Raw genomic sequence first — 27226 nt, 5'->3', positions numbered from 1 at the left:
TGGAGATAAAGAGACTCTTGCATTTGTCTGCCAGGGCTCATTTTGAACCAAGATCCTCAAATCTCAGCCTCCTCAGTAGCTATGATTATTTAGTATGAACATTAGCACCAGGCTCAGTATTTGTTTCCTGTTGTTGCAAAAATGTTTAAGTTACAAAACAGAAGTAAAACTAGAAAGCAGGTGAATGTATAGGACCTAATTGTTAGGAAGATCTGAAGAATGAGCAGACCGAAGAAGTAAGATAAAGAAATACACATTCTAGCCCCTCATTCTGATGGAAGAAATTTCTGTAGCAGAAGCGTCAGTTGAAAAGCTTGTCTTTAATATCATAGAAGAGTTCTTATTGGCCCAATGACTAAGGTATAATGGTTTAATAAAAATCAGTCACCATGGAATACATATCATTTTTTATTGAACAGTAATAAATTTGCTCTTGTAAAACAAAACTTGACAGCTTATTTTGCATACATTCAAAGATCCTCCTTCCCAATACACATTCATGATTCTACTGGCAAACTTCGAGAGTGAAATACAAGTACATAGTGAAATAATTCTTAAATAAGTTCCTCACTCCAAATAAAATTACTTCTGCAAATATTTCCTTTTAAAATTACTTCTGCAAATATTTCCAAAGATATATAGTACAACAATCTTGTTTGTGCTAAGATTCCTCCCAGGCATTTTACTAATTCCACTTACCAAATCAAGTTTAATCTGAAAATAAACTGCATGTTAAAACTGACATTTCCTGCTGAAAATAAACTCATCTTTACCACACTTTCTAAAAAGTTATTTTCTCTTTTAAACTTGAAATTATGTGTCATGGTGTTTACTTTTCAATATTTCCCTTAATGTTTATGTGTTTGCCATTTTTAAATCCAGAGTGACTCAAATTTTCTGTTACGCTTTATTATTGCTGATATTATCATCATAATTATCAATAACAAATCAATCACACCTCAGATGTTTGAAAACCTTATAGACTTAGTTACACCTTTATTCTAACCACATAACAAATATTAGGTTCCTCAAGAGATGATGTGTTCTAACACAGTTGTTTACAAATATATATATATGTACACATATGTATATGCATATATATTATATATACATTTACCTTCATCCTTTCCCCCTGCCCCAGGCAAAATACTTCCCAGTTCTCATGACAGATGGCCTTTTCTCTTTAAACAATGGTGTGGATGGATACATTTGCCTCTCCAAAAACACAACTAGGGACTGTGGGTAACCTTGGAACTTCACAACCAGCCCTTGAAAAATTCCATTCAAGCTTTATTCATGACTGTTGCTCAAACTCCCATTAGCTTCAGACATCCCACTTCCTGCAGTTCTTTTTGTTTTTTCCCTTTTCCCATGAGGATTTTGGAAATTAAATTCTACTGAACCTACCACAAGGAATAGCTAAGTGTTATAATACCTCACCCTTCCCTCATCGGTACCCTCTGCTCCTGACTTCTTCCACCTCAGATCCCCAAATCGATGTTCACCCAAACCAAAGAGTACTGGCATTCCATGTGGCTTCAGTTTCCACAAGCTTCCTCTTTGACTTGACTCCACAGATTATCTAAATTGTATGTTTCATTTTTTCCATATTACTATACACACACATTTAACAAATCTATATGCACTCAAAATATTTAACAGACAGGGTTCAGTCTTATGTCTTTAATACATTTTTAAGTAGCCTACTTTTTTTTTGATTCACTCACACTTGATCTCCAAAAATAACACGTTCATATGCTCTAACTAGATAATTCTTAACACATTGATTTGAGTGTTGATCACTAAAATAGAGCGTCCTTGGAACTCGCGTGGGATCAGCGGGGATTTAGCCACTTTGTGCCTGGAGACTGAGCCGTGTTCTCTTTCACAATTTCTTCTCTCACAGCATTGCCATCTCCAGAAGCCATGTCATGCTCTGAAATTAGAAGAATACCAACCATGTACAAACATTTATAACTCCAAGATCGATCTAGCAATTTGTTTTGTTTTCTGTTTTCAGTGGAAATGTAAATAAAATCTTTAATAGATTCTATGCTCATGGTATTCAACTGCTCTGTTTCAGTTAGCACCTCCTTATCATCACCTGCTTTTATCTATATGTGTATTCTTTCTCTGTGTTATTTCACTCCAATACAGGATTCCAGGTCCATAAAGCTAAGGGCTTTCTTCATTCACTGGTAGGTCTCTGGCACCTGTAACAAAGCCTAGAACATAGTAGACACTCACATATACATATATATATATATATGCGTGTGTGTATATATATAATATTTTTCTTTTTTCTCTAATAATATTTTAATGATAACTGGCATAGAAAAGATGTTCACTTGTGGGATGACGCCAGAAAGCAGATCAAAGGGTACAACTTTCATTTTTAAAAAGTTCTTGATTTTCATACATATAATATTTAGAATTTTCTAACTGAGATTTTCTGATTCCAAGAGTAGTAAGACATGCTTGCTTTAGTAGTGTATACCCCAAAGTGAAATGCCATCACACAAATGCAGCAGCTAGAGGCTACATTCCTTCAAATTTACCAGGCCTTGCTTCTCATTCACCCCACTAAAAATATAACTTGTGAATTCCCAGACTAAAAACAGTGACAACAAATTCATTCATTCATTAAAAGTAATACCATGCCTAAGGTCAAGAAGTCCATCTACTATCAGTGTTAAAACCAACAAGTGGGAGCTTGGAGAAGACAACCTCATACAAGGAAGCTCATGTGTGGAAAGGATTTCTGGGACAGCCTATGGTGTTGAACCTGGAGCCACCTAATCTCTTTTCAAAGAGGGGAGGGAGGGCAAAAAGTTTGTATAGAGATGGTGAGAAGCCTGTGCCAGGACTGAGTAGCTAAACTTCTTCCTGGAAACTCTAGCACATGAACCGTGAAAGCAAGAAGGGGGCCTCTAGCAGCCTTTCCACATGTCTTTAGAAAGTACTTCCCTCCATCTTGAACCTAATAGTTATCAAGATCATATTAGTAAAGGCAGGCACCAATGGCTCATCTTAGCTACTTAGGAGACTGAGATCTGAGGATCTTGGTTCAAAATCAGCCTGAGCAGAAAAGTCTGTGCAATTCTTATCTCTAATTGACCAGCAAAATGCCAAGAATGGAGGTGTGGCTGAAGTTATAGAGCACTAACTTTAAGAGGAAAAAGCCAAGTAAGAGCGTGAGAGCCTGAGTCCAAGCCCCAGAACTGGCATTTTTTAAAAGTACACTAATAATCTGTGTGTCAGAAAAAGGAGAAAATTTCCAATGCCATGGCACTGTGGCTCAAGTGGTAGAGTGATAGGCTTGAGCTGAAGAACTCAGGGACAGTACCCAGGCCCAGAGTTCAAGCCCCACAATTGACAACAATAACAACAACAACAAAAAACAACCTCTAGATTTTGGAAGTGGTAGAGCACTAACCTTGAGCTGCAGTGCTCAGGGACAGCACTCAGGCCCAGAGTTCAAGCCCCATGATGACAAAAAGAAATCTCAATACCAAATTCTAGTCTGGAAATAATTTGTGCAAAATAATTTTTGTAAGAATCAACCAGTAAAGAATCCATAGAGTACCCGAAGTATCAAATATTCATAAAGTTATTTATCTAGTGGGTTCAAAGGTTTGAGTTGGGAAGGGAAATTGAGACATCAGTTTAGTTACATTAAATAGATCTATTGTTGCTAGAAGGAACATTCAATGAATAATAAAACACATCTATTTACTTTGTAATATAAGGGTGAAAACAGGGTATTGATGTTTCTAAATTTTTGTTGCTCTCTGTAACCTCAATCATACACACACAAAAAGCCTTTAGCATTTAACAAGATAATTTCTAAGAAGTGGAAAAGAGGACAATGGGTGAGTTTGATCAAAACACAATGCAGAAATGTAGTAAACATCCCAGGAAGCATCTTTGAATAATCACTTCATACTAATGGAAAATTCCAATGGTTTTCATTTCAATTTAGTGTTCAGGAGCAGAGCCATTCTTAACTGACCAGTTCAGTTCAAAGTACAATATCTGAAGAAAGTAGCACTGGAAAAATAAGGACATTTGCCTAATATTTGACTTTCTAACTAATTTAAAGTGTAAAAGACTAGAAACAAAATACATTAGGATATATACTGATTTTGTTCTTGAATACTCGCTTATTAAACTTAACACTTGAAATATGATGTAAAAAATCAGTGCTAATAAAATCTTTTAATAAAAAATGCATTAGGATGTCTGTATCTGGGGAAAGGTATATACCTTGTTGATTTTAGTTAGCAACTATTTTCACGAACACTAAGGGTTTGGGAAAGTTGGAATTCTTTACTTAATTTTTTAACTTAATCTACATAGTATATATAAAACGTATTATATAGAATACATAGAATATAGAATATATAATGTCTATATCTAGAGTACAATATTATGCTTTGATGTATATATCTATTACTTTCAGGGCACCTTCTTATGGATTGTGTATGCCTCACACCCTCACAAACCTAGGTAAGAGACACACAGAGAGCTCTGCAGGATGTAAATATTACTGCAATTTCATTCATTTTCTGAGTCTCAATCACAGCTACTATTTCTTATCTCCTCCAAAATCCATCCAAACACTTGCTTGAAATGATTCCATTTAAAAAACATGCTCTGTATTTTGTTTTTATAGTAGCTCTTAAACCTCATCCAACAAATTTCTCATCATACATTTCTCTGTGGAGTTGGGAGAGAAATAGTTTTGTCTAGTAACATATAAAAAGCTCACCAAAGAATTTAAAGAACTAGCATGCCTCGGTTGTTTCTGATTATGAATGTTTTGGTACTATCTCCTATGTCTTCTGTATCTAACCTGGATAAACATTGCGAGGAATGACAACATATACTATGGTGAATGGGATAAATTTGGCCAACAGCAACAGTAACCACACTCAGCTACAACCATAGTTCTCTTATTCTACTTGCTCATTTTTTATGTTACCCCACTGAAAAGTCAAAGTACAATCAGCTCTTACCTGTGGAGGAGACAAATCTCCTGCTGGAAGACTTGGCAGCTGAATATTGGAAGGGAAATTTCAGACATTTTCCCGTCACCCTGTCACAGATACCGGACTGGCAGTTGCAGGTCTCCTTGCATTCGATCCCGAAGGTGCCATAGGGACAATCTGAGGTAAAAGAAGGGCTTGTTGCACATCAACTTCCATCCCGGCAGCCCTTACCATATGAACCAATCTTACAGATCTTGAAACAAAACCCACTTCTCGAAAGCCAAGACTTTGCCTGGTGAGGTGGCCCATGCCTATAATTCCATGCTTGACACATAAGGAAGAGGGTTGCACTTCAAACTCAGCCTGGATAAAAGCATGAGACCTTATCAAAAAGATAAGTAAAATCATAAAAGAACAGGAATATGGCTCAAGTGGTAGAGTGCTTTCTTAGAAAGAAAGCACTGAGTACAAATCGTAGTACAAAAAAAAATAGCCCTTGAAAGTTCAAAGTATACATCATAAATGTCAAGTAGTAACACATTAAGACAAGATAATGAACACCTCAGGCTTGGTATCAAGATTTAAAGTTTAGCTGAGAACAGCATTTACAACCAGTCTCCTCGAATAAATCTTAATCCTGCTTAGATGACCCTACAGGTCACCTCTGTAACAGCATCGTGAACACACGGAATTGAACAAATTCTGCATTAACTTCTCAAAATACGTATGCCTCAGACCTCAAAGAGTTTGACAGAGTTGATACTGTCTGAATCTACTATAATTAGACAGTGTGCTATTTTTAAAGGTATACTAAAAGGCTGTGAACTAACCAGGGCTAAGACAGCTGGCATCCCAGTCCGCCATGAAGCAATCAATCCTCAATCCATTGCAACCTTTATAAGGTCCCTTATCTGTTAAAACAGCAGTACAAGCTGGGCATGGATACATATACCTATAATCCCAGCTACTCAAAAGGAAGGCAGGAGAATCATCAGTTCAAGATGAGCCTGGGCAAACTTCAAAAATATCTATGACTCCATCATAGAGCACTTACTTAGCATAGGCAAGATCTTGAGTTCAATCCTTTGTACCACAAAACTTTTTAACAAAGCATAAAGCCAAAATGGTAGTACAAGATGCTAAATGCACAAGAAAGGTCAGGGTTTGTACACCTACCAAGAACTTCTCTGATGCTTTTACAATATCCATGATTTCATACTAACAGTAAAGACCAAATCTCACTGCATTGAGATACAGAGGACAAAGTTATTTTTGTAACACAAACAGTATCTGATTAACCAGGCTTTGAAAACAAGCAGAATGGAAGTGTAATATTTAGTACCCAGGTATGGAAATAACCTTGTAAGCATACAGTCATACCTGGGTAAAGAAACAAGTTGTGTAGCACCTAAGCTTTGGCAACCCAAGACTGGATGGGACAATCAAGATGAAAAGATTTAGGGCTGATCTTCTAGACATTTGTCAGAAGACAGAGACCCCCAGCTGTGCATACTCTCTAGTCTTCTGAGAAAAGGAGCTGTTAAAAGGGAAAAGCCTACAGCAGAATAGCACATGGGATTTAGGATTTGACTGTGTCTGTAGTGATACTGAAAATGCGAACCTCAGCCAAATTCCCAGTGACATTTCTAATGTAGGCCCTGAGGTATAGACTAGTGCTGGGCATGTAGTAAATGTTCAGTAAATTATAGGTTGGTTTAACTGCTATCCGTGCAATGCAATGACAAACATCTCGCTATTTAGAAAACAGCTCATAAGTTTAATGTTCTCATGTGTTCTATTTTCAAAAATGCTGAACAAAACTAAGTCCTTCAATCCCATTTATTTCCAGAAAAAAATGTTTGAAGCTACATTTATCAGAATGTTGAAGGATGCCACAAAGGACAACCCAAAATACATTTTTAATGTGTTGTATTAACATGTTTCAGTCATTGAGTAGACTACTAAAGCACTAAAAAAAACCCAGGGTCTTGATAAATTGGTCCCTACGTGAGGGTGCATGTGTGATCACATCAGCAAAGTCATTTTCATCCCAATAGAAAAATTAATCACTGCACTGCTCATATGTACAGAAGTTTCAGCCATGGCCTCCATCATTTTCTTATGTGAAGAATTGTTTTCTTGGCTGATAAGGTCTGTAATTTACAGAAAATACAGACCTTGTGCCATTGAAAGAAATGTGTGTCCTCAGTATTCCACCACTTTATTGGATGCACACAAAAATAAGCAAAACAGGGGCTGGGAGTTTGGCCTAGTGGTAGAGTGCTTGCCTAGCATGCACAATGACCTGGGTTCGATTCCTCGGTACCACATACATAGCAAAAAGCCAGAAGTGGTGCTGTGGCTCAAGTGATAGAGCCCTAGCCTTGAGAAAATCCAGGGACAGTGCTCAAGCCCTGAGCCCAAGCCCAGGACTGGCAAAAAAAATAAAAAAACAAATAAGCAAAACATCAAATTCTCCCAATAGTTTGAATCTATTTTCTAACCTCTCATAGATTTTACATATTAAAGATGATTCACTTAAATTTATTTTCTAAAAGAATTGGTGAGATCAATTAATTATGATTACCATTCATAGAAAAACAGTTGTATTAAACATTTAAGATTACAAAATTCACTCATTTGTTCTAATTTTGTCAGCTTCTTTGTATTATAGGGAGAAGCATATTTTGCATGCTAATAGTATCTCTTAATGATGAGATTATAGGGTATCTATGTATGGAGGGTTTTGTGCGTGTGTGTGTGTGTGTGTGTGTGTGTGTGTGTGTGTGTGTGTGTTACCAGTACTGGGGCCTGAGCTCAGAGTGTGCACACTGTCCTTAAGCTTTTTCACTTGAGGCTGGTGCTCTACCACTGGAGCCACAGCTCCATTTCCAATCACAATTCTTTGGTTTCTAGACATTTTAAAAATGTTAAACATTTCAAATTACAGTCACTAAATTTTAAACAAACTCTACAAATGATTAACTGTATCATTTACCTGCAATTTTAATCTGATGTTTTTCTTCAAATCTATAAAGTAACCAAACTTATTCTTTACAGACTTCTGATTTTACTTCCCCTGCTATTTCTGTTTGTCTTACACTATCTGCAAATTTTCTAAATGATCAATAGAATTTGCTTGAAATTTCTGGGACCCTCTTACAAGAATAAAAGTTATCTCATTAGATAAGTCCACCATATTCCATAAAGTACATTCGTAGTTTATCAGGAAGATTTGATCTTAGAAGAGGCTGTCTTGTGGGTCTTTTCAAGATCAAAGACTTATTAAATCTGGGAGCTAGAAATCACTGCCAGGGGTGATATAGTGGGAATCAGCCTTTGTAATCACTGCCTTGTAGAGGAAAGGGTAACTAACCCAATGCTAACAGATTACCTATTAAGTTCATAACATTTTCTGGAAAAGGAGGCAATGCAGTCTTCTTAAAGTCTTCTTGCACCCTTCTTAAATCTTCTAAACCTAACGGATAGGACACTGATATCTCTTCCTGTGCCTTCCTGCAGGCTGGCTTCAGGAACTCTCTGTCTACCTGGGATAACATGTGCATGGCACTGTTTCCCCTAGCAATCCTGAGAGCAAAGCCACCTCACCTCCCAAGCTGGCCAAAAGACGAGAAAAAGCCCTAAGGGAACCTTGGACAGGGAAAAGCAGGAGATCACCATTTACCTTTGCAGATACCAAACTCGTCACCAAAATCATCCTCCTCATTGTAAAACTGACACCTCAGCCCGGGGCCACACTTGACTCCATCCATGCCTGAGACCGTGCGATAGCAGGTTTCTCCCAGCCCTGCCGCACACACGTGGCAGCAGCCACAGTCATCCAGCACTGTCCTCTTGCAGTGCAGGCTGCTTCTGCACTGGCTGCTGTCACAGTGATTTGGGCAGTCCACCGCGTACTTGTGGCTCCAGGCCACGGCCAGGTGTGCAGGGACAAGGAGCATGGTCAGCAGCAAGAGGCTCTTCATGTTTCCCAGCTGGCTCAGGCTCAGCTCCCTGCAGTGTGGTCTTTGCTGGTGAGAAGCAGCTGTCCAAAGTGGTAGCAGAGCCTCTGCCTACACGTTCAGGAGTTTTATACACTGGGTTGCCCGCATGCTTCTTCGTCATCAATTTCCTCAAGCCAGCGGCAGCTCTGTCCTCCTGCCAGCCACTCTTGTTTTAGTTTATGAAATCCAGGATGAAGGCTGGATTAACACGTTGCTGCCATCCAGGAATTGAAAAAGCCCAAGCTGATGTCATCTGTTATGTTTAGATGGTTGTTTTGCATGAAGGCTGAAAACCTCGCTCACATCCGTCTCAAGGGCTCAAGGACGTCTGTGAAGGGGGCATAAAGAAGGTTGCATACCTCCCTTCAGGACAGGAATTGTTCTGACACCAGGCATATCACTTGGGGTGTAGTTTTTGTCTCCCAAGTCTCTGGAATCTGGAAGAAAATGATATTGATATGAATCATCAAGAGTGAAGAAGCTTCTGCAAAAAAGTTATGATAATAATAACTATTATTATTATAAGCATTTGGTATTTCCCCTCAGTAAATAGCTATGAGATCATCTGTGCCTTTTCAATACTTAGAAAAAAGGAAAATATTTTGAGAGGGTTTTTTTTTAAGACCTTCCTTCCTTCCACCCTTCTCCTAAAGTAATTCAGGTCACATATATTTAAATCTATTGTGGAAATAACTGTGTTTCCAGTAAGATATGCGATCTACAACTGAAAATTTTCTTTAAAATCAGTATTTAAAACATACAAAAGAGATGAGGTTCTACTGGTGCTGTTTCTTGGTTATTTGATTCTGGAAAAACTTATCATTTGTACTTCTCCAGGCTTAGGATTCCCTGGGGAGAAGGCTCATCCATCACTGAATCTGACTATCTAATGACCAAGTCCATTCATAGCTCTTCCCTCACCCCCTGGCTTCTATCAGAGCCTTGCTAAGAGCCGCCAAACAAGGCAGCCAGCCCAAGGCAACAAATAAGCCAGCAGGGAAATAGGAACATAGCCCTGAAAGGCAAGTCATGTGGAAGGGAAAACACTACCCATCAGGACATAAGGTTTTCATGCTACAGAGAATCACAGGGTATAAGTCCCACAGGGGAAAACAGAATAGTCCTCTACAAATACAGACTGGGCCAGGACTTATTAGGCAAGACTTGTAGACTAGAGAGAACAAGACAAAAGAGAAGAGAGAGGAGCTCCCACACCAACCATGTGTTAGAGTCTCAGCCCCATCTGTCAAAATAAAACACCCACCATCATGTGGTAAGTTCACAGCCTAAGAAAATAGAAAAGTCTTGGTCTACCCCAAAGTAGCTGCGGGAAATCTACAGGACTCAGCTTCTTCAGTTAAGATTTGAGGGTAGTGGGCCATTTGACTTCTGAAATTCTTGTGCGTTCTGACAGTTGGGACATAAAGGTCATTGGATACACCTTAATGAGGGACCTTTGAACTATGATTTTAAGGGGCTACAGGGATCAGATGCCAATGGTAGGTAGTTGAGGAAGTGGGAAATCCTCAAATTTTCCTGATAGTCTAAGTTGAAATGTTCTATTACTCATCTCTCAAAAAGGAACATATACTTAGCAGGTGGGACACTATTTTCAATAATGGAAAACATTTATTAAATTCACAATATGTACCAAATATTCCTCTGAAATGTTTTTCATAGGTGAACTCATTTGCTCCTGATTATATTTTGATGCAGCTATGAGTGTCATATCCACTTTTTTTTGTTGGTCGTGGGGCTTGAACTCGGCCTGGGCACTATCCCTGTACTTGTTTGTGCTCAGTGCTAGCACTCTACCACTTGAGCCACAGCAACAATTCCTGCTTCTTCCTTTTTTGCCTTTCTGCATAATTTATTGGAGATAAATCTCACGGACTTTCCTACCTAGTCTGGCTTCAAGCCATGATCCTCAGATCGCAATCTCCTGAGTAGCTAGCATTACAGGTGTGAGCCATTGGTGACTGGCTATCATATCCATTTTTAAATGAAGAAAACAATCAAGAAGAGGTTAATTTGCCCATTTCCCATAATGTCAAAATTTTACTTGATTCACAAATCTGATGTCAAAGCCACATATTCTGTTGCTTATTACAACACCATTATATTTTTGGGCCAATGGTTCCAGTAGTCTGGTTTACAGTTTAGGCTGATCCTGAAAAAAGATTTCTTTTTTTGCCAGTCCTGAGACTTGAACTCAGGGCCTGGGAACTATCCTTGTGCTTTCTCAAGGCTGGTATTCTATCACTTGAGCCATAGCATCATTTTCGGCTTTTTCTGTGTATGTGATAATGAGTAATCGAACCCAGGGCGTCGTGCAGGCTTTGCAAGCACATTGCCACTAGGCTATGCTCCCGGATCTCAAAAAGGCTTCTTGTGCCAATTTTTCAAAAAAGACTAATCAATAGTAATAGTGGTTAATAAAAATGCCTAACCTTTACAGAGATCTTGCTATTGACCTGATACTATATTCAGCACTTCACTATGTTAGGTAGTTTCCTAAACAATCACGTTTAGTTTTTCAAATAACATTAAAACCTAGATACTATACCTCTCTCTGTCTTAGAGATGAGAAAACTAAGGCCTAGAGAAGTTAATCATTCAACATCACACAAGTAAGAGATGGTTAAGTCAGGACTTGAGTCCTGGGACAAACAGATTAAGGATGTTGAAATAAAATCTATAGAGATGACAAACAAGTAATCAATTTGGGTGTGGTAGAGTTCAAGAGTAATTCAGAAGGCATGGCATAGATCCATTCATCTGAAGGGCAAACAAGCCATGAATATTTCCCAAATGTAAAACAAAGACTAATATTGTTTTGGTAAAAGAAAAACAGAGAGATGCATTCTGAAGGTAACAAATCCATAGCAGTAAGCAAAATACAATGCACAGAAGAGACAATCTCAACACTTAGTCCCTAATGCCTCATTTTGTGTGTCTGGAGGGGTAAGAGGAGGGGGGCATCAATTCCTTCCAAGACCCAACAAAACCCATTATTCCCAGCACAATTACTATGATTATTTTTCTAGTAATATTTCTATTTTTTCTACCTTTCTAATTAGGAAAGTTAGCAATAAGAAAACTAGGATGTAATTAGCTAATTTTAATTTGCAACTCAGGAAATAAAATAAAGGCAAGGATGATAACATTGAGAGCATGAGATGTACCTGGCTGGCTTTGTGCTGGGAGCTGATACCTCCAACTTTGCTTTAACTCTGCATTACTTATCAAATCAAAGAATGACACAGGATACACTTTCACCATTCCAGAAATGAAAGATCAGGCTATAGTGGATCAAAGCAGACCATCTGTCTTTGGACACAAAGGATATAGCAAGTAATTACTGAAATAGGACAAAAGTGAAATGTGCTAGCTTAACCCAGTACACTATCTACTTTTTAAATAAAATTTTTGATTTTTCTTAAATCTCAGTTTTGAAATGTTCTTTAATTTTTTAAACTCTATTGTGTCAAGTCAAAAAATTCAAGGTAAGGTACACCAGCATTTTGCATATAATGGTTGATTGTAATCCCATACCAAACATTGATTTCCGCATAGACTCATGACTGAGCCTATTGTATGATATTAATTGAGCCTTCTCAATGAATTTCTCAACCAGATAACTGATTTCAATGAAATTTCAGAGACAGACTAGAAAGCACTTCCAAGGAACAAATGGATTCACAAGCAGAATTTTGCTTTTGAGACATGGTTTTGAGTGTATCTATTTTTCTTTTGAGGGAATATCTGAACATCTTCCTCTCTTGACATAAGCAATGACATTTTTTATGTGTACCTAGTTCAAAGTCCACTTTGACTTAGAAGTTGATGGTTAATAAATTCATAAATGGAACCAAATGTTTCTCAGAATCATTATAAAGGAGTAGTAGATTGAAATGGATATGAATGTGTTCCCTTTCTACCCTGGCTGAAATGAGCTGCAAAATATGAGCATTTCTTAGTGGGAATTCTAAGGTCTCAGGTTGCCAGCTTGCCCATTAAGTCCCCACCTGTTTACAAAAATCTGTGACGTTTCTATTTCCCCATTGCTGTACTGTTTTCCCAGTGTGATGCACAAGTTCCTGCCCCAGTTGCAACAGTCTCATTACACTCTCGGAATGTGACTCCCCCCTCCAATTCCTGTAGCCCACTTAACACCTTCACAACAGCTTCTTCATGGAACTGACTCTACTGCCCGAATTCCCAAAGTTCACATAATGTGCCCTATATGACTGCCCATTTGACCCATGTGACTGCCTCCTAAAATTTTGTTTAAATTCTGCCCACACCTGTCCACTGCTCATGCCCCCCTTCCTGTTTGGAGCAGCTTTGTTCCCTGATAAAATCTTGGGCCTGTATCTGTCACTCACCTCTCATTTCTTACAGGAATGAGGTAGAAGCTTTCAGAAATAGCAGAAGACACTGGGAATTGAGTGGAATCTGAACAACTATACTCCCATCATATGAGATCCCTCACAGGTAACCCATTTGGCCTTTCTGACATTCTAGTCTTGAGTCTGGCAGTGTTATACGGACCCCAAGAAATTCATGGGAGTCATGATAATATTCATCTGCCAAACATTTGATGTTTGTGGCAGTGACAGATCAACTACTGATGCCAAGGGTCTAGGTGCTCTGGAAACAGCTTACAGGTATTCTAGAAACATCTCTGCTACTGCCTAATGATATGATTTTAGGCAAGTTATATGCCACATGCTTTAGATCTATCCTCTCTCCTCTATACCTCATCAGTAAGTGAAGAACACTAAAACAGATCAGCATCTATGAAATATAAACACTATTATTATCAACGTTATAATTTTCGAGTAGCTATTTCACACTTCAAAAAAGCTTATATAGGGGCCAGGAGTGTGGTCTTGTGGTAGAGTGCTCTCCTAGCATGTACAGAGCCCTGGGTTCGAGTCCTCAGTACCACATGCACTAACCTTGGAAAAAAATGCTCAGGGACAGAACCCAGGCTCTGAGTTGAAGCCCAAGGCAAAAAACAAAAACAAAAACAAACAAACAAAAAAACAACTTATGTCTTAGAGAAAGTGTTTTTGAAAAGAAACGTATTGTAATTCTGTCAATTTTAACAAATACAGTTTGCAAAACCACAAGAAATTTGCAAAAACTACATAAGCTCAAAAGACTCAAGTGGAATGGCCCTATCTTAAGTGGGTGTTATGTGTGTGAATGCCAGTTCCAGGACTTGAACTCAAGGCTTCCCACTCTTGTTTGGCTTTTTCACTCAAGGCCTGTTCTCTACTGCTTGAGCCCCACCTCTACTTCTGGATTCTTTCTATTTTATTCTGGTAATTGCAGATGAGAGTCCCTCAGGTTTGTCTGCCCAAGCTGGCTTCAGCTACAGACCTCAGATCCCTATTCTCAGATCTCAGCCTCCTTTGTAGATGTTGCTTTTTGAGTGTGAGAAGGTAAAGATACAACATCAACTGTGAGTGCTATAAACCTCAATCCAGAATCTCCCAGCAACCTTCAATAAATGTTGCCACCATATCCAGGTCTTTAATGTCAATGGAGTCTGAGGAAGCAGCCATAGAATCTGAATATTTTACTGCTGCATAAAAAAAAAGACCATGATGACTGAGTTTCACCATTCTTCCTTAAGGAGCGTATGCTTAGAGGTCTGCCTTATCCCCTCCCCGTTGGGCATCACTACATACCCATTAAACTCCCTTCCAGGATAAAAGAGTTTTTTTTAAAAAAAAATCAATTTCCTAAATGACTAAAGTATTAGTTTAGAAATTGGAAGTCAATTAAACTTCAGAAGCATCAGACCCCCCTCCCCCGCCTCCCAAAAAACCCCAGAACTTTAATAAGGCATATTCAAAGTTACTGCTAAGATATTTGGAATTTTCATTAGGGATTTTGGGAAGACTGAAACTTCTGATTAACCCAAGAATCATAGGAAATGATTCTGCTACTTCTCTAATAATGTGGCATTTCCTTTGCCTAACCTTAGACTGATCCCTTTTATAATGTAATATATTACATTATTAAACAGAACCCCTCATCAGGCTCATCAGTTTATCCAATGATGAGAGAGACTCAGCCTCTTACATAATATGTGGGATGAATAAATAAAAGAACATTTTTAAAAGAACAGCTATAGAACCACTATAAAAAGAGAAATAAGAAGCATAACTTCTAGGCTCCTTAGTTAAGACTTTTTAAGAAATTGAAAGTTGCAGTCTCATTCTTCTATCTGATGGTAAAATATGTTGGCTCCTTTATTCCTAGACTATTCACCATCAGGGCCACACTATGACTTAGTGTGGGGGCCTGGAGGTTGGGGAGTATTTTCCTTCCTTTCAGCTGCCATGGACTAAGACCTTAGGCCACTATACCTGAGGGCTCTCTGACCTGGCTCTGTGCAATGCCCCTGGGAACAGTCCCACCCACCCACCTGCACCATAGCCCTGGGAGCTTGTCAGAAACACCACACCAGTTAGATAGGGCTGGAGTGGGCCTAGGAACCAAGCCTTTTAGTCAGCCAGTTGTTTTTTAAAAACTCAAAGCCTCTAGTTTTCCTCATATTTCTTCCTGCTGGTAGGATTCGTCTTTAACAGGTATTCTAGAGATTTCTAACAGGAAAAGTCTATGTAGGGGATTGGCCAGGATTTTTAATGATGTCATGATTTTTCATGTGCTTCACTGATAATATGACACATATCCTCATGAATTTACATCCATGAGATTGGAGTTCATCCAGCATGATTTAACAGTCATTGACTGTGTACATACACTAAAATCTGCAAGATGGGTGCAAGCCTCTAGAAAGATATTCTCAAAGATACCTGTAGAGCTCTTTTTTAAAAAATATTGGATTATCAATGGTCTTATGGCCCAGATAACAATTGATGTAAAAAAAAGAAAATTAAAGCATAACATTAGTCGTGATGTCTATTAGTGTAATGATATGACATCACTCTAGGAATATTTTATTGAATTTAAGTTTCCCTTCTTATGAATATACAAGAGTTCTAAAGGATAAAAGTCTGTCAAAGAAGCCTAAACGAGTACTCTTGATACAGGGTTAGTTGAAAAGCCTTCAGGGAATTGTGGCTTCTACATCATGCAAATAGAAGGACAGTAGATAAACCAAAACCTGCCTGACAATGAAATGGGAACCGAGGACCACAAAAAAATGTGACAAATGAATGGAAAGGACAAAGAATGAGAAAATAAGAATGGTAAAATGTTGGTGTCACAACTTTAAAGGAAACAGAAAGGAGATTCACCAATCAGTAAGCCATTTGATTCTCACTGTTTAACCTAAGCCAAGTTCTGTAATGAAGATGGCTAACGTCATCCAACATGGCAGAGATGGGCAAAAAGGCCGTCCTCCAGTAGAATGTCTATGCTGCATGCTGTCTTTCTCTATCATATTTCTTTCTAAGAAATGTCCTACAATCTTTACTATGTTCCCAACTAGCCTGAATTCTTCTCTTTCCACACACAGATCATTTCTCTCCCCTAAACTTTCTGGTAACATATTTGGGGCATTGGCCAGAAAGTAGGGATTATGTATGTCTTTTTTTCTGATTTGGACTCCTTGAATGGTTGTACTTTTAGTAAGTAAAAACACTAGTGCTATGAAAGTATTATGTCAGAATTTAATTCAAATTTTTTTCCTTCTTTAATGGTGCACATCAAGAGAGGCACATACTTTCCAACATCTTAAATTCAAAGAAATCTTTAGCACTACAGCACACTCTGTTTTATCAATCTTTAGTCTCCTACTAAGCTATTACATGATGAAATCTAAGACCTTACTCTTGCAAGCTGTCTGACAAACATCATCCTAACTTGATCTGACTGGAGGTATTTTGAGGTTGAGATGTAAGTGTTAGAAAACCCGAGTTTAATATACCACTTTCTGTTCCAAAGTGCAAACACTTCTCCCACCAGTCTCCATCTCTAATAGTGAGCCTTGAGCTGACTTCCACATCACTCCCCAGATGACACACTGAGCCTTCCTTCCTTTGTAAATAGATTTAGGAAGTACTCACTGAATAAAATATCAAACAATGTCCTTAAGAATGAAAGGAATCTCATCTACTTTTTCTTTATGTATTCAAAATGTCCTCAAGAGGCTAATGAAAATTTCAATCTTCCTGTAGCCTAGTTTATAAAACTGGTCTCTAGAAGATCAACTGTATTTGCCAGTGGATAATCTATTAAGCATCAATCCAGGCTGTTGTTTTAGAGATTGGTGTCTTCATTTTGCTCATTTAAAATAATAAAACTGAGAGACATAATGCACCCACTACATGATATATGTAACTGTAACCCCTCTATACATTACTCTGGCAATAAATAAAATAAAATAATAAAACTTCAATGATCACCTTCCAGTTAACTCAAACTCATCATCTGTGCATCTGATTCAGAAAAAGTCCAATTTAAGAAGTGGTTCAGGAATGGTGGTTTCTTCAACTGGCAAAGAAACTCAAGTTGGAAAAATTTTGATAGATGGGATTTTGTAATGTATTTTTAATGAAAATATTTTCTGAAACTTTTTAGTTTTTCTTCATTTTACTCTATAGTAGTTATACCACATTTTTATTCACAAATTAATAACTTTACTCAAGATTTGTTTTCATAGGAAACAAAAAGGATACAATGGACCAGATCATAGATAGATGTATGCATGTTTTTCTAAGTTTAGTCTGCTGTAACTAATTACCACATCTGTGTGTAAGAAATGAGAGGCAAGTGACCCATACAGACAGGCTCAAGGCTTTATTGAGGGAAAGGCCTGCAGGGCTGCTTGAAGCAGAAATGGAGGCAGCAGCAGTGGACAGGTGTGATTGGAATCTACACAAAATTTTAGGGAGCAGTCATGTGGATCACATTACATGGATCTTGGGAATTTCAGGGGGCTAGAGTCAGTTCTGAAAAGGTGTTGTGAAGGTGTTACCAGGGATACAGGAGAGGGGGGGAGTCACATTCTGAGAAGGAGTGTAACCAAGACTGTTGCAATTGAGGTAGGAATTTGTAGGTCACACTGGGAAAACAATACAGCAATGGGGAAATAGAAATGTCACAAATTTTGGTAAACAGGTGGGGACACGGGGTGGGGACTTCATGGTCTAGCTGACTCTGAGACCTTAGACTGGGTGCCTCAAAAACAATAAAACTTCTGACATTTCACGATTCTGATGACTACAAGTCTGAGATAGGATGGTTGTATTTTACTGAAGACACTCCTGGGTTATAGATTCCCAGCTCCTTTTTTGTATCATTATTTAGTGGAAAGATGTCAATACATGTCTCTGGAGTTTTCCCTTATAAGGATACTAATCCCATTCACAAGGGCTACTCTCGTGCTCTGAATGCTTCCCAAAGGATCCTTTCCCCTCTTTAAATGAACGTGCTAGTAGTGGACATGGTTGTTCACACCTATAATCCTAGCTATCTGATAAACTGAGAACAAGAGGATCATAGTTCAGGCCAGCCTAGGCAGAAAAATCCTGGGTGAAAAAGCTCTCAACTCACCCCATAACTGCTCACAGTGGCACCTGCCTGTCATTCTCAAGCTACATGAGAGGCTGCTTTTGGGAAAGTCGTGGTTCCAGAACAGTCAGACAGAAAAGTCCATGAGATTCCATCTTATCATACACACCCAGATGGGAAGTAAGAGCCTATCATAAAAATAACCAGGGGTAGAGTGCCTGCCTAGCATGCACAAAGCTCAGTACCACATGCACAGAGTAAAAGCCAGAAGTGGTGCTGTGGTTTAAGTGGTAGAACACTAGCTTCAGAAAGCCCAAGGAAAGTGCCCAGGCTCTGAGTTTAAGCCCCAGGACTGGCCAAAAAAATAAAAGCCAATGGGGGGAGGGGAGGCGGATACTAGAATAGCTACCAGAAATACAATAGCTTACAAGTGTGATGTCCTAAGTTCAAACCCCTTCCATCACCAAAATAAGCAAATAATAAAATAAAATGAAAATACCAGAATCACGATCAAATCATCACACATTTTTAAGAATTGATTGGCTTGCTTTGCTTCTACCCTGGTTCTCCCTCCTCTCGAACCTACCCTGAACCAGATCTATGGCTCCTTGTAACCTCTATCTCTTCCCTCAGAATTTAGAGGGAGGTAGGAACAGAAGATTTATTTCCCCTCAGGGAGGTTCAATATCCTGAATCTGAGTTTTGAGTATACAGCTGATAACAGGACAAGCTGGAAATAGTACTTTAACTGACAGAGCCTAAATCTCTCTGGATGTGAAAAGGGACCCCGGAGGATTCCGGCTTCCTAAGGCTGGCCACGTTCACTGAGCCCAGTGATGGGCAACTAGTGATCACTCAAGTCATACTGATGACAACATGGCCTGTCTCAAACTTCAAGAGATGCTCCTGCTTCCTGGATTCCCCTGGCCCCATGATTCCTGACCTCATTGGAGCACTAAACTACATGAACACAATAGGAAAAGAGAAGATCCCAAGAAGTGACCGAAGCTCAGCTCTGGCAGTGTCTCCACTCACTAGACCCTCACACTCAATTTGCTCAGGACGGGAGAGGTAAACAATTTTCTTGGTTCATGAAAAAAAAAAGCCACTGGTATCCCCAAACTGTTGAAGTGGTTTATTTTTATAGACACGGCCTTACACATGTGGACAGAGCCCTCAGTATTGGTCCAGAGACTTCAGGATCCAGCTGAGAGACCGAAGGAGTGGGCTTTATTTACAACAGTCCAACAGTTTCCAAGGGAGTGGAACAACAAGACCTTGTATGGATGAGTCATACAGACTCACAGGATCAGAGAAGTCACAGAGGATCAAAGAATGGATGAGCCTTCCAGCTCACTGCCCCTCCAAAACCAAAAGGCATATTTCACAGAGCTCTCTATAATCTGTTCCAACTAATTTTCAGGAATTGAGTCTAAAGGAAGGTTCAACAGGAGACTTAGTTGCTAGGGTCACTTGGAACCCTGACAAGATGGACTTTAATAAAGTAATGAAAAGCCTCATTTTCCCACAATACCTTCCCCTAAAGCAAGTGAATGAAAGTTGAAGCCTTCTTTATGCTGGAGGGATAAAAGACATAGTTGAGCAGTTTGCCAAACATTCACAACTAAATATGAACATCGTGGAATAACTTGTAGTGCATCACAATTAAGTATTACTAACAAATAAGTATTACTGATGTATTCAAGTGCCCCATCTATCTTGCTTGTCCTGTTCAATTCTCTGTCCCATTAAATTGACTGTCTACAGAGCCCTACCTGAGGGGTGACGCTAATGTGAAGCAGGCTACTCACAACACTATATTCACCTCGCTCACCATCTCACTTTACAAAGCAGCGTGGGTAAGTGGCACTCAGTGCTCTTGGCCTTGTGAGCTGACATGAGTTGATCAAGGGCAATGGGAGCTGGTTGTCTGTGAATTAGAGACTTATGCGTGTCTTACCTATGGTCCCTACGACTCTGAACTTCTTTCTGTCTCTGTATATGGTAAAAAAAAAAATGAAGACAAATAGTAGTATAGACCACTTGCACCAAGTGTGACAAAGCAAAGTTCACTGGAAAGGAAAATTGCTTTCCCAGTAGCCATGAACCAGACATTGCTAGACTTTGTTCTATCCTTTCCTGGTATAATCAGGACAAGATACAAGAGTTAGACAATCTGTCATTACCTCAACTTCAGTCCCATCCCACTAGGTCAAAAGTCTATTCTGGGAAGTTGGTCTTACCTGACTCTCTAGGGACTGAGGATGAAGTGTTAAAGCTCTAAGACTTCACAAGCTGATTGCAGCGTCTCCCATATCGATGGCCTGGTTTCTTCTATCATCTGTACTACCTAAGTGAGAGTTGGTTTCCTCATAGGAACTGATAGCAGCAGGTTTCTTCCAACATCCTGTGCTTCTACCTTTATGGCCCAAGTAGGATGCTGAAACAATATCCTGAAAATAGCATGGTATGGGCACTTGGCTTCTATTCTCAGATGAGTTTTCAGCTGACCAGGAACACACACACACACACACACACACACACACACACACACACACACACACACAGAGTTATTTCTCTAACTCAGGATTTCAGGCTATAAAAGGATTTGTAAAACACTCAATCCAATGTTACCACGTCTACTAAAGAGTTGCCTTAAAACATACACATAGAACATAAATGTCTATTATATAAACACTAAAATATGTAACAGCTGGGGTTCAGGTATAAACTTTGTGTTCACTAATGAAGTGGAGAAAAACTCGTTGCTGTTGTGACACACTTGCATTGCCTCTTGCTTCTTACTTGTATTGTCTGCATACTGAAGGTCTGTCTATGTATGATATACGTTGATCTTATTTTGTGTCCAGGATTTGAATCTCTTTGTCTATAAAATTGATTTCAGCAGGAACAAAGCCTTCATTGTAAAATTTCTATGAAGTTTTGTCTTCATTCTGATTCATTTGGCAACACAGCAGCTGCTTATCTCTTTGATTTCTTGCTTTCTATTGGGAAAAGAAAATCTTTATTTAAAAAAATAAGTTGAGGGGGCTGGGAGTTTGTCCTAGTGGTAGAGTGCCTGCCTAGCATGCACAAAGACCCAGGTTCGATTCCTCGGTACCACATACATAGAAAAAGTCTAGAAGTGGTGCTGTGGCTCAAGTGGCAGAGTGCTAGCCTTGAGAAAAGCCCAAGAACAGTGCTCAGGCCCTGAGCTCAAGCCCAGGACTGGCAAAAAATAATAATAATAAGTTGAATATAAGACCAAATGTGGTATATGTCCACAACCCCAGCTACTAGGGAGGCAGAGACTAGGAGAATAATAGTTTGAGTCCAACTGAAGCGAAAAGATAGCAATAAACAAGCCAGGTCTTATAAAATAAGACTGAGATCATAACTATCCAGGAAAAATATATAGGAAATCTAAGGCCAGCCAATACAAAATATATGACAACCTATCTGAAAAGCATAAAAGGCCTAGGGGCATGGCTCAAGTGGTAGAGTATCTGCCTAGCAAGCACAAGACCCTAGGTTCAAATCCCAGTACTGCCAAAATAAATAAATAAACTGAATTGTTACCAATGGTTACTATTACTACTTTTTAAGTTAAGAATAATGATATTTCTCCCAAATAACTACTTTGAAAATAAAATATAGATTTATCATGTTTAATTTTTAACTCATAAATTTCCTACCAATTTTCTAGCCCCTTCATCCAAAGGGGCTAGAAATAATCTTTCTCATTGCCAATATTTAATATCTTTGGATCTCTTCAAAGCATTCACAAAAGAATATTCTGAAGGACAATAACAATGATAACAATATGCAATGAAACTGTTCTAGATGGAAATTGACTGTACTGATTGAAAATTTTTTCTTCTTCCCTGAGTGATGAATTATTAAAAAGCCTCTTCATCTATCAGAACACTTTGGAAATTACTTTTTGGGGGCTTATAACAAATAAGCTCCCTTGGCATTGACTTGAGGCCATTTCTTTGCAAACCATCAGCTGCTGCATATTGTGACCTACTAGATTGAACCCTATCAAAAGAGTTACATGGACAATTTTTTAATTTTTCTGATGTCATTTGACTTTGTTATTACAAAATTAGAAACACAGGAAGTGTCAGAGATGGACATCCTCTCCTTATATAATGTTAACCTACTGTCCAGTAAATTGTGTGCATATATATGGAGTGTATGTGTGTGTATGTGTTTAAATTGTGTATTAATGTAGCCTGTAGAACTGGTGACCCATAAAATTCCTGAGACACTCATTGTTTTCTTCAGAGAGATGTTCAAAACTCATTTTAATATAAAGAGTACTTCCTGATTGAAAAACCACATTTTAATCTATTTTTCTAATCATCCTCTTATATCGCATACATACACATTGAACAGAAATCCATGCACCAGGGGCTAGGAACATGGCTTAGTGGTAAAGTGCTTGCCTAGCATGCATGCAGCCCTGGGTTCAATTCCTCAGCACCATATAAACAGAAAAAGCCAGAAATGATGCTGTGGCTTAAGTGGTAGAGTGCTAGCCTTAAGCAAAACAAAACTCAGGGACAATGCTCAGGCCCTGAGTTCAAGCCTCAGGAATGGCAAATGAAAGAAAGACGAAGGAAAGAAGGAGAGAGAAAGAGATAGTGGGAGGGGGGAGAAGCAATCCATGCACCATAGTACTTCTAATGTGGCTGTTTTAAACATCCCTCTAACAAGAGCTGCTCAAGGACTTCTGGTAACCAACATATACACCAACTCATACCCAACCAAAATATAACACCAAACATCCTCCTCCAGTAGCCTCAGTCACATGCTCAGAGCTGGTGATGTCTGTGTGCAGTGACCTGATAGAAACGAAGACTGTCTCCATCCATGTCACCACCCCATTTCTCACCATTAGGAGCACTTTCTCTGAATCATTTTTAATACTTAAGACAGATTAGATGATAATAAATCAAAAAGTGGAAAAGGTCTCAAACTGTTTCCCAAAACAAGGTGGTGCTAGGCATTTACTGTCAATTGTAGTTAAGAGAACTGGATAGAACAGTGGAAAAAGAAAAGAGAAATATGAAGAGTGACAGCAGAGATGTGAAGTCTTCCATGGTTAATTTCACCTGCTTCAGAAATTGGGTTTGACTAGTTCTGATGATTTTTTGGCAAAATTCAGAAGTGTAAAGACAACTAAAAAATATATACTTGGACTCCATTTTGTTTATTAAGGGAGAAATGAGTAGAAGTAGATTTTGAAACATGTTCTTTCCTGTTGACACATGTTCAAAGAATGTCTAGAGGAAATACTAAATTAAAATACCGACTGATTCAACTATTGGCATCAAATCACTTACAATGAAATATGGCTGCACTCTTGAATACGAGGGAAAAGAAGCTTCCCAACATTGCAATTTTGTTGAAGAAAACAATGAAAACCTTAATTTAGATTCTTTTTTATGTTATTTTGATTTCAGCATTGTGAATTCCCTTGGAGACATTCACTCAAAGTGACTCTATTATAAACCTGGCTCCTGATATGGCTCGTGTAAATAACACAGGGGGAAAGACTTTAATGTTTAAAATAGAGAATTACCAACTATAAATGAGCAACTGTAAATATATTCCTCACAGAAAGTCAAGAAAGCTTGTCAACAAGTAATAATTCATTAAATAGTGACTAAACACAGCAAGGTAATCCTAGCTACCCAGGAGGCTGAGGTCTGAGGATCAAGGTTTGAAGCCAGCCTGAGCAAATCTGAGACTCTTATCTCTAATAAGCAAAAATCCAGAAGTAGAAGTATGGCTCAAGAGGTAGAGTATGAAAGAAAGAAACAGGTGGGCCTGAGTTCAATCCCCATTACCAGTAATTTAAAAAATTCTAGACTAATTATATAGTTTGATAAAACTCTCCTTCCTTTCATTCATCATCACATTTTTCAAATATGAAGTGAAAGCTTAGTAATATACTGAGGTGTGGCAAATGTCATTTCTACCTCACTAACAGAAACACAGTTTTATTCTGCTATCTATACCTCACTGAAGATGACTTAACCTTAGAGACATATATCCAGTAGGAAAGCCCATTCTCTAGCATTATGGTTAGAATCTGAAACATTCTTTCACTCTCTCCTCTCCTCTTTCCTCCCTTCCTCATCTTCCTCCTTTCCTTTTAGTTCTCTCTCTCTCTCTCTCTCTCTCTCTCTCTCTCTCTCTCTCTCTCTCTCTCTCTCTCTCTCTCTCTCTCTCTCTCTCTCTCCCTCCCTCCCTCCCTCCCTCCCTCCCTCCTGCTTCCTGGCTACCTTAAGGTGAGCAGCCTGTGCCACATGCCCGCACTACCATGATGATCTGCCTCACCATGAGCCCAGAATCAACACAGCCAAGAGCTATGGACTGAAACTTCTGAGTCAAAATCAGTCTCTCTTAGTAATGCACTTATTACCTGGTGAATTATAACTGTAAACCTCTCTGTACCTTGAAAGAAAGAAAGAAAGAAAGAAAGAGAAAGAAAGAAAGAAAAGAAAGAGAAAATAATTGATAATTTATGAGAATATATGCCTCATTTATTTCTTATTTATGTTATAATAACAGTGGAAACATGTTGCTTATATGACACACTACTGAATTTCATTATCGGTTTCTGACATTGAATACGAATATATTAATAAAATTAGCCTGGTGGCAAAAAAATTAAAAATTAAAAAAATCTCTATTCCCCTTAAGTCATGTATCACATAGTTTGTAACAGTAACATTAAAGCTGAGTTTACACACTTTGCCAGTTCTTTTTTTGAGGGAAATTTGGAGGATAGATTTGTCATTTGGATGAGACAACGGTGAGATCCTAAAGAAGACCTGCAAGAACTGATTCCTTCTTCCCTTGAACTTCGTTGTAGCCAGGTAGGACACCTGGCTCCAGGAGGTTAGTGACAGGTTCACTGAGCTACTCAAATTAATCCTTCCTTGCCTTCATACCTAACTTCTGACCTTTCTTTCACGGGACAAAATGAAATTTTCTCATTTTTCATTCACTCTCTGAAAGATTTTCTGTTACTTGCAGCTGTTAGTTTTCTATTACTTTTTCTCACTAAATATATAGATGTAATCCTTACGAAGCTAATGCTCTTAGACGCAACGATGTTCATTGCAGCACTATTTACCATAGCAAAGATGTCCCTCAGTTGATGAGTGGATCAACAAGATGTGGTATTTATATACAATGGAATTCTATGCTGCTGTCAGAAAGAATGCTATTGCCCCATTCGTAAGGAAATGGAAAGACTTGGAATAAATCATATTAAGTGAAGTAAGCCAGACTCAAAGGAACATAGGCTCAATGGTTTCCCTCATTTGTCATAATCAGTAGAAACCTTGGGCTCTCCTAGCAGAGATTTACAATAGAACAAAATCTAGATACATAAGGCCATATAGGATGACACTAAATGAAAGGACCTCCAGGATATAGAAACAAAAGCCATGTAATGAGTGATTGTTGTCCTTAATGTACTATGTTATCTCTCATCTCTTTTGCTGTCCTTGGTTATCTCATATTGTTACAGTATTTCACCTTGTTATCTGATATATTGTATATATGCTTATTTGTTTATTTGAAATAGGAAAGGGAAGGGGGGAAACAAGATGAGAGGCAGGGGGAGGGGTGGAGGGAAATGGGGACCAAGACATGAAAAAGTGTACCAATATTTGTGAAGTAATGCACTTTCTATCTGGTGAATAAAATGTAACCCTTCTATTAATTATAATAGAAATATATGGAAAAAAGAAGCTAATGCTCTTAGAGATGAATAAATAGGGAACTATAAAAAAATCACAGTAGTATCAAGCAAGATATTAAGTCTACCACTTCTAAGGTTTCTCTTGCTTTGGTAAAAGGAGTAAGCACATTCCACATGGAATGCTCAGGAAACAGCACGTGGGAAACTGATGTTTCTCAAGACTTAACTAGTTGAGTAAGTGCTTGACTGAAATAGAGTGAGCAGAAACAATCTATAGTTCTTGGCAGTAAGGAAGCTAGAGGAAAGGTTGTTGGAGCAGTGTTATAACATTGGGCCAATATGGAAAAAGAATTCCACATCGAGGCTGATGGTTAAAGTACTGAGAGTAGGAAGATGCTTTTTTCCATCACAAGTTCTGTGTAGTCCTGGTTTCTTGATGTGCTCTATAAGTAGAAATTTCCATAGTCCAGCAAGTCTGAGAGACTTGGTCGACAACCTTTCTGAATATCCTTCTCTCATGTTAACAATACATAACTTAGAATTTAAGTGCTCAAAAAAGTCCTCAACACCGGGCTGGGAGTGTGGCCTGGTGGTAGAGTGCTTGCCTAGCATGCATAAAGACCCGGGTTTGATTCCTTGGTACCACATACACAGAAAAAAAGCCAGAAGTGGTGCTGTGTTCTTGCCTTGAGAAAGCCCAAGGACAGTGGTCTGGCCCTGAGCTCAAGGCCCAGGACTGGCCAAAAAAAAAGTCCTCACCACCAAGGCCAGCCCAGTCTTTGTTTGATTTCCTATGCTTCCCAAACTTCTGATGGAGAGGAACCCTTTTTTCCAGGACAATGTATGATGAGTGTTGCTTTACACAAATTCTTGAGAAGATTGTATCTAAAAGAATAGAAGGGGCTTAAAAAGAGAATTTGGAAGACAAGAGGAAAATAAAGAAGGATCAAAGGAGTTATGACTGACAGGTCACAAAATGTGACTGGAATCAGAGGCAGAGAATGCGT

At 38.7% G+C, this 27226-nt stretch overlaps 1 protein-coding gene across 4 annotated transcripts in view; it reads right to left on the bottom strand.

Annotated features, from left to right (window-relative positions):
• Positions 1-423: 423 nt before the first annotated feature.
• The window catches only part of Esm1 (endothelial cell specific molecule 1), a 65885-nt gene continuing 39082 nt past the window's right edge, over positions 424-27226 (bottom strand). For 3 of the 4 annotated variants that reach the window (XM_090331153.1, XM_090331152.1, XM_090331155.1), the window contains 3 exons: positions 8677-9432; positions 5019-5168; positions 424-1936 (listed from right to left, as the gene is read on the bottom strand). In XM_090331153.1, coding sequence (XP_090187279.1) covers positions 1836-1936; positions 5019-5168; positions 8677-8977 — 552 coding nt within the window. In that variant the 5' untranslated portion in view covers positions 8978-9432 and the 3' untranslated portion in view covers positions 424-1835. Of the gene's footprint in view, positions 1937-5018; positions 5169-8676; positions 9433-12180; positions 12319-27226 lie in introns of those variants that run through there. The other variant, XM_090331154.1, reaches the window with a different exon arrangement.

The sequence above is a fragment of the Megascapheus bottae genome, chromosome 4, assembly GCF_031878675.1.
Source record: "Megascapheus bottae isolate mThoBot1 chromosome 4, mThoBot2.hap1, whole genome shotgun sequence".
Lineage (NCBI taxonomy): Eukaryota > Metazoa > Chordata > Mammalia > Rodentia > Geomyidae > Megascapheus > Megascapheus bottae.
This window is presented reverse-complemented; position numbering and strand designations above follow the sequence as displayed.